Source organism: Drosophila mauritiana, chromosome 3L (assembly GCF_004382145.1).
Source record: "Drosophila mauritiana strain mau12 chromosome 3L, ASM438214v1, whole genome shotgun sequence".
Lineage (NCBI taxonomy): Eukaryota > Metazoa > Arthropoda > Insecta > Diptera > Drosophilidae > Drosophila > Drosophila mauritiana.
In genome coordinates, this window is record NC_046669.1 from 23795861 (window position 1) to 23804465 (window position 8605).

An 8605-nucleotide genomic window follows, 5' to 3' on the forward strand; every position below is an offset into this window, starting at 1 on the left:
TCCAAATTGGCAAGCAAATAAAACAAGTTTTTTACACCCATTACTCGTCGACTAGAAGGGAATACCAGATTTCTTAAAAATAAAGGAAACAGGAAAAAGGAATTAAAAGCCGAGCTATCTGGCCATGCTCGTCTGTCCGTATGAACGTATCGATTTTAGGAACTATGTAAGATAGAATCTTGGGATTAAGCATGCAGCTTCCAGAGACATAGGCGCAGCGCAATTTTGTATCCGAATGTTGACACGCCCACACTTTTCAAAAGCGTTTTGATATTTTTTATATACAAACCGCCACGCCCGTTCTTATACCTACAAACGTCCCAAAAGTCAAGCCCTCACTTTTGAACATTTATTTGACATTTTTTGCTCAACTTTGAGGTACTTTTTTCTTAGACCCGTGCTTTAGGGATTTTCATGCAACACGATACATATATTGTATGTATTGTATTGTATATACATATACATGTATTTTAAATTTTTGTAAAAGAATTGGAGTCTTGCCGAAAATTGTAATGTAAATGAAATTTATTCTATGTTTTAAACCAATAAAAAAAAAGATGCCAAATCAAAAATGGGAAACCTGTTACTATACATATCTATTTTTGCGTTCATAAGGTCTAATCAAAAAAAATTGTTTTTTAGATATGTTCTTTGCATGCACGAAGTGCTTTATTTAACCGATAAAATAAATGCTTCACAATTTATCGTTTTCTGTGCATGTGCTCACGGTTCTTGCGCTTCCAAGCAGCACGCCTAGATCCACCAATAGTCTGGGAGTATCTATATCCCTTGCCAATGCCTCGTGAACTTTTTCCAGCTGATGTAAGGCCACGCAATTCACGATGCTTGTGAACATGCTTGCAGATCCAGTTGATCTTTGGATCACGACGAATAGCACTGTGGTGAGTGTCAATTAAGATTACCTCAAAATATTTATAAGAAGCATCTTGCGCAATCCAATACGAGTTCAAAACTCGCAATCCGCCAAGTCTACGACCAACACGTTCCTACAAGAAAATAAAATCCATGATATATTTCAGTGTTTTTTGGTGGGGACCTCTTAATTGGACAAGAATATTTCAGACATCTAAGGAAGTTTATGTCAACACATATTGTATGTCAAAAGAGGTTGTCATCAATTTGTTTAAACGTGTGTTAGCAAGTACGCGTTTTCTTACCTCAGCAATGGATTGCAAACCACGATAGGGCTTTAATTGGTTTACACCATGACTCTTCGGCTTGCCATAAGTGCATCCTTTGGGAACTGGACGCTTGCGACCTCCGCGGCGAACACGGATTCTATAAATCACGAACCCCTGTTTAGCTCTGTATCCTAAACGTCTTGCTTTATCCGGGCGAGTAGGTCTTGGCGAACGATGTAATTTCGTTAGTTGGCGGTATTGCCAAACGCGAATACGTAGCAAGTACCGCATCACATCGCTCTGCTTCTTCCTATAAAGTTCCTGCATGTACCGATAAGCCCCCATCTCTGCAATTTGATAGACCTAGTAACAAATTCATTATTTATTTTATAACTGTCACATCATCGGTCCATCAACTTTTTAAACTGTACATATTACAATCTAGAACAGATAATAATACGTATCAATGTTACATAGCAATGTGAATGAAAACGAACATAACATCCGTCAGATATCCATAATCTACACTGAACTCAGAGTGGTGCATGGAAAATATCATCATATAAACTTAAAAGGATTTTAAAAAGACCAAAAATAATATATAAATTTATTCCCGGAATGATTTCGCGGTAAAAAAAAAAATTATTATGCCGCATGCACAACCAACTTACAGCACGGAAAAAATCCAAAAGAAGGAAGCAATGACTTGGATCACACGAGAAACTAGCTCAGAGTTGCTTTGGGATATAATTACCCTAATGCATGAAACACGAGTAAAACGCAATTATACCCCTTTCTCACAAAATTGTAATATTTATAAGGCATCCCAGCTTGTTCCAGTAATCTTAATATATTTTTTCGAATTCGATTTGGGCAAAGACTTTTGATTTCGTTATTGGGTACTCTGGTTTTAAAAAAATTGTTGCTATCGTGCTATGATATGTTTATATGCTATTTTGCTACTTTTCGTTTCTAGCTGTTCAAACAACTGACTTATTTTTTTGTTTGTTTGTTTTGAAGTCAGAAGGCAGAACTTGCTGTTTGCAATTGTTTTTCATACAAAAGATCTACCATAATTTTCACAGTTTTATTTCTAACTTTTTCACTACACTTCGAACTTTTGAGTAATTAAATTGTATAGCATTATTTACGAACAACACTCTTTGACCTCCACTAAATTATTTAAGACATATTATTATATAAATATAAATAAATAAATAATAAATAATAAATAAATAAATAATAAATAATAATAATAAAAAAAATATAAATATTTTTACCTGCCTGTTTCGTTACCCCAACAGTATGGCAACCTTTGCGATAAATTTTGGCTACGTACTTATCGACTCCTTGCCAAATAGAAATTTTTTGTTCGTTGATCGTGTGGAATAAACACAAATAAACCACTAACTACTTTTCTTCCTTTAGTAAATAAGATCTGATTTGATATGAACAAGAGTGAATGCTATAGTCGAGTTCTCCAACTATCAGACTAGCTGGTGAATGCGAACAAAAAATTAAATAATTTTATGGGATATCGATAAATATTGGGAAAAAATAAGAAACAAAATTTAAAAACTGTTTCAAGGTGTGGTCGTGACCGATTCGGCGGCTTTATGACGTTAAAGTGGGCGTGGCAAAAAGATTTATATATCGATAGAAATTTACACGACTAATAAAATTATGAAAAAGTATCCAAAACTGTTTCAAAAATTATGGGCGTGGCGCTATATATGTGAAAAAATATGAATCTTCTTTTCATAAGTGTTGGCGTGACAGAGTTTTGCGGTTTTAGGGCGTTTTGTTGCAAATCAATAGAAAATTACAAAAATTATAAGATATAAATTATAAGCGGGCTACGTCTTTGTCTCTTAAATATGTTTGCTGAATCTCAACCCTCTAGCTTTTACAGTTCCTGAGATCTCAACGTTCATACGGACATGGCTAGATCGACTCGGCTATTGATCCTGATTAAGAATATATATACATTATACCATCGGAAACGTTTCATTCTGCCTGTTACATACTTTTCAACGAAACCAGTATACCCTTTTATTCTACGAGTACCGGGTGATTGTTTGTTACTAATTTTTAAATAATTGGACCACGTTCAGTCAGATTGAATGTCGTTTTTGAATGACGGATATAAATTTGTTGTGAATCCATCTGTTGTTGACAAAAAGACGTCCCTTGGAACAAAGACCGTAGAATATGCAACCCCAATTTCTGCATCTTGGTATTGAACAAAAATCTATCGTAATATGTGTGTAAGCACAGAAAGATGTGCTTTGCCCAGATGTGCAACAGATATCACAGTCAGCATTTTGCTTTCACAGCGAGGAATACCTATCGAAAAATAAATGTTATGACAAATGTTATTATAAGTCAAACGGCAGGTTTAGATTTAAAAAATTTTTGAGAGTAACAAAGTTTAAAAGGGACAAATGCTATGTGCAAAGCCACTAGAATAGCAAGATGCGTAACGTCATACGCTCTTTTGCACACGATTTTCTTGGGCTGGCTTCAAAGCTGACTTAAAGCTTTCTCGAGTTTTTTATTCAAGAGCCAGAGACCGGTGAGCTCTGCAGCTAACAACTCTCTTCTACGCAATCAGTGACAGACAACAACTGCATCTGTACACACGTATGTTCATGCATAGTAAATGTGTCAAAATATGACCTTCACTTTACAAGTTTTTTAAATCTATATTCTTTTTAATCAATTGGCAACATGTCAAAAATTTTTGCTTTGCATTGCCTTAACGTTATTATTATTTAAATATAGCATATAAATATTAATAGCCACATAGATTCGGCTATTACATAATATAACAAAAAAATTCGAAAATGTATTCTGCTTGCGAGGTGTGTGAAATTATGAAAACAATTATTGTTGATAGCTTGCAATAGCTTTGCAATAAACAGTTTTCATAGATATATTTATTTTATAAATTTGTATTATCTACTGTGTATTATTTTTAGGAAATATTTGTTCTCAATGTACTGACTTTTTTTGCAAAACTTATGTTTGTTTTATGTATTACTGTATGAAAATGAAATAAAATGTATTATATAGTTTCCTACTTCACTTATGTTATTTTTATAGTGTTTGGTAATTCATAAGAATATTTCTCCACACTGTGATGTTAAGATACAATATTATGATGTACGGATTCTTCACTTAATAAATATTAATAAAAAAAAAAAAATTATATAGTTTGAATTTAATATAATAGTATACTTTTAAGTATATTCTAAGCCAGCCCATCAACCAAATAGTGAAACACACTTGTTCTTACTGCTCAATAATTATTTTGTTCAAGCAACCCATAAAACAGCACTCTCGTTGGCTGCAAGCGAATAAAAACAATTACTCTATAACATGCATGTGAGAGCCAACAACGACATAGTACCAAGAAACCAATAATAGAGCGCGATCTCTCTTTCCACGATCCTCTTAATTTCTTCACTCTCACATACACTGTACTTTGCATAAGTGTGACTTTTGTATTTCCAACACGCCACCTTAAAAATCACTCTAATTTAAATTGATTAAAAATTTATTGAAATAATTTATTACTTTCAGGCGAGTGCGTATGTTTTCTAATGTATTCTTGTATACTTATTCTTTTCTTTTTGAACCAGCATTTGCTGCACAGAATTGGGGAAACCCAATTCTGTAATTCAGTAAAACCCAATTAGTTCAATCAAATAAAAATTAAACAAGAAGCACTTAAATAAACATAGCACTAGTTAGTCTAGTAAATGTTTCGCTTTGATAATGGTTATATAAATTAGAATAAGACTGTTATTTATTAATTGTATTTATTTTTTTTTGTATTCATTGTACGTGACAATTGGAGAAGAAATTAAAACTGAAACTTAGGGCAAGCTCCGCCGGGCCACGAAGCCGCCGCTGCCGCTGGAAAGTCGGCTGAATGTTGCGTCAGCGTCTGCAACGGGCGGTCAGGCAGCTTGCGCGTGCGGGTTTCTGGTTTCGGCTGCAACTCCGTCGCGACGGCATCCGGCGTAGCAGCGTTGTCAGCAAACTTAAGCTTGCGCGTGTTAACTCCTCCCCTACTAGTTTGAAACGCGTCCTCGGGTTTCTTCCTTCCCATTCTGCACTGGTACAATTTCCAGGTGCCAAGGAGGAGTAGGATTAGGGCGATGAGTGCCAAGCCGTCATATGATCGTGAAGATAATCCTGTTCTAAGATCCCCGATATGGCGATTCTTCATGGTTAGGTCATGTAGAAATGACAGGCTCAGATGTTCTCAGAAAAGGGTGACGTTGACCACGGCTGACGTGGGTACAGCAGGTTCCTTCTTCATGCCCCGGTGGTTCACGTAACGGGTGCCATTTAGTGAGACGTAATCGTCGTAAGTCACGAGGAAGGTTCCCGCGATTATCTGTTTGTATCCAGTGCTGTCCACTACATTCATGGTCGCGTTGTTTCTTACTGCGATGCCCTCTCCGATTACTATCACGGGCGCCAGGTGACCTGGGCAAGTGGCACAGTGTGCGACAGTTCCAGATACCAGTTGTGGCGCGCATGAAGTATTTTGTAGTCTTCTGCAGAAAGTGGTGCTCACAGTAGCAGCGCAGTCACGTACAGCGAAGGTCTTTGTTCCGCAGTCGGCAACCGTATTTTACCCTCTTCTAGATCTAATATTATGTTATTATGTTGGACAGGAAGGATATCTATTTTTTTATAGCTCAACAGAGGTTTGGGATATTTAATCAGAAAGTACAATAATTCAGAATTTTGAAAAGCTTTTATATGGGAGACCTCTAAAAGGTCGGTTATACTAGTATTGGTGAGTTGTTCATTTAATAATTCTTTAATGTCGATGCTGTCTAGTATAAGGGGGCTGATTAAATTTATTTTTGCAAGTGTAACAGTGAGGATTAAGTCCTCAAGGTTTGTAATTATCATTATATTCTTTGCCAAAATAGTTGCATAAAAATGTTCGACCTCTGCATCTGGTTTCAAAATTGCATTGAGGGCCCTTGAAACGTCATTGAGTCTTGCTTGGAATTTAGTGATGATCTCTATCTGCTTGCTTTCGGATTCTATTAACTGATTTTGTTTGAATTTTATTCGTTCCCAGTCATCAAAATCTGGGGTTCCTGCAATTGCCTTAAGGGCACTACCTATCATGTTAATGCTACGTGCTTGTCGGTAATGAACGGTCAGGGAAGTTATTAAGGTGGCTATGTGCTGTACGTCCGTTTTCAGTACCTGTCTCATCTGGTCTTTGGGTAGTTTGTCTATTAATTTCCATGTCTCGTCGATGTAAGTTTCGCTGATGCAATTTTTCTTTGATATGCACTGTACTACCTTTGGAGTCTGCGTGAATTACGTCTATGGGTCTCTCGTTTGTCACCGAATGAATTGACCTGTTGTACATTATAGTTGCAAGGAGAATGTTTTCGACAGTGTCCTCTACTTGTGTTTCCAACTTATTAAGAGCGTGCTATATCCCCAAGAGTGCCATGGAACCGCTCGACTTGTCCATTAGAGAGACTATGTAAGGGTGGGGCGTTTGAAATCACGATGCCAAAGTTATTGCTGAGCATTGATTTAATGGTTTCTGAGTTCAATGATTTCTCGTTGTCGCAGCCTTTGTTTCGGGGATCATGTTCAAAAGTTGCAAAAGTGGAGCTTTTATATCCACAATTGCGCGAGACCGTATAATCTGTACTACTGCAAACTTTGAAAACTTATCGATCCAGTTTAGATAATATTTACCGGCAGTGGAGTAAATATCTTTATGCAATATTTCTCCGGCAAACTATAAAGTTTGCTCATAGTACAAATTCTGCAGTTTGTAGCTATTTCTGAAGTTAAGTGACCCATTTTTTGGAAAAAACTAGTCCCTAAGCCGTTTTTTTTTTTTCCATTTTTGGAAAAAAGTAGTCCCAAAGTCGCATTTTCTTGCGCTGCTCTGTGCGCGCGATTATGTTCGGCTGTCGCAATTTCCCTCTGTTCCGTTGGGTTTACAATGTCTGTTACCAAGTTCTTGCAATATCTAAAGGTGGTGGAAGGGAATGCCATAACCAGTCAGTGTTGGATGAAAGCCAGTATGGGTAGCTCGCAATAAATTGCGTTGACTACGTCAGCATTTACTGCATCTTTAATGCTTTGCATTAATGTGCTGCGATCAGAAAAATGTAGTATGTAAAGAGTTTTTGTCTTAAACAAAATAAGCGTCTTCTGTTGGGGAATAGTTCCTTCTTTCAAAATAATTTGGTTCCGGAAAAAATTCACCGGTTTGTCTGTGGCTTCAATGGTATACGTGAGGGATTCTTCGCTGTGGATGGTGGCGACATCCGAGTCTACTGAGTCCTCTAGTGTGTTGACATTTTGACGAGACAGAGCGTCTGCTACCAAGTTCTCTTTTCCGGGTTTATAAATTATGTATGCGTTGTGCTCATCAATGAAGGCTTTTCAACGCTTTATTTTGGCATTCGGGTTTTTGTCCGATACCGAAAAGGTTAATGGCTGGTGGTCTGTATGAATGTTAAGATTCTTGACACCATACAGGTAATTTCTGAGGTTCTTAAGTGCCCATACAATGGCGAGAAGCTCACGCTCATTTGTGGCAAAATTTACCTCGTTACCCCGCAGTGTTCGCGAAATCATTGTTATCGGGCGGCCGTCTTGAGACAGTACCGCTCCCAGTCCGCAGCCAGACGCGTCTGTTGTGAGGTCAAAAGGCTTCTTGTAATTTGGGTAGGACAACATTACATCTTCGGAGGCCAGTATATTTTTTAGCCTATCGAAGGCTTCATTCTGCTCTGGTGACAACTCGATTATCACCTTTCTTGAGTAGTTGGCACTTACTTTGCCATTTTCGCCTTTCAAGATATCTGTTAGGGGCTTTGCGATGTTGGCGAAGCCCGTTATGAAGCAGCTATAATAGCGTGCTAGACCTAAAAATGACCTTAGAGCGAATAGGGTTTTTGGTGGGGGAAAGTCCTTAATAGCCTTAATTTTATCGGGCGAAGACTGAATCCCGCCTCTGCACACTGTAAATCCCAAGTATTCCACGTTTTTTTTTTAAAACTTGGATTTTTCTTGAGACACCCGCATGCCTGCGTCTCTTAGATTTCCCAAGACCCACTCAATGTCTCTGACGTGGTCTTCTTTGGACTTGGAGAAAATTATTACGTCGTCGACGTAAACATAACATATCCTACCAATTTGTTCGCGGGGCACATCATCGATGGCTCGTTGAAAAATACTTGGGGCATTTTTCAGCCCGAAGGGGAGTCTACAATAGTCGTACTTCCCGTTGTTGACAGAGAACGCTGTCTTTTTCCTGTCTCTTTCAGCCAATTCGATTTGGTGAAACCCTGACTTGAGGTCCAGCGTAGTGAAATTCTGGGCCTCGCCCAAATTTGACAATATAGTCGAAATGGATGGGATAGGGTATTTGTCGTCGGTTGTCTTATGATTTA

The 8605-nt window shown here is 37.6% G+C and overlaps 1 protein-coding gene and 1 non-coding gene across 2 annotated transcripts; both read right to left on the reverse strand.

The window, feature by feature from the left end:
- Positions 1-643: 643 nt before the first annotated feature.
- LOC117141097 (60S ribosomal protein L15) lies at positions 644-1830 on the reverse strand. The gene is made up of 3 exons (XM_033304413.1): positions 1814-1830; positions 1179-1505; positions 644-1007 (listed from the first exon to the last, which is right to left on the reverse strand). The coding sequence occupies exons 2-3, from the start codon at positions 1485-1487 to the stop codon at positions 702-704; spliced, it is 615 nt and encodes a 204-aa protein (XP_033160304.1). The 5' UTR covers positions 1488-1505; positions 1814-1830; the 3' UTR covers positions 644-701.
- On the reverse strand, positions 1645-1712 carry LOC117142137. Its single transcript, XR_004459530.1, has one exon. It is a non-coding gene; the product is annotated as a small nucleolar RNA Me18S-Gm1358 (small nucleolar RNA).
- Positions 1831-8605: the final 6775 nt, after the last annotated feature.

Coding starts and splice junctions, on each gene's coding strand:
- LOC117141097 (XM_033304413.1), bottom strand. CDS start 1,487: ATGGGGGCTTATCGGTACATGCAGGAACTTTATAGGAAGAAGCAGAGC. Junction 1,008..1,178: donor GTTTGCAATCCATTGCTGAG/GTAAGAAAACGC, acceptor ATTTTCTTGTAG/GAACGTGTTGGTCGTAGACT.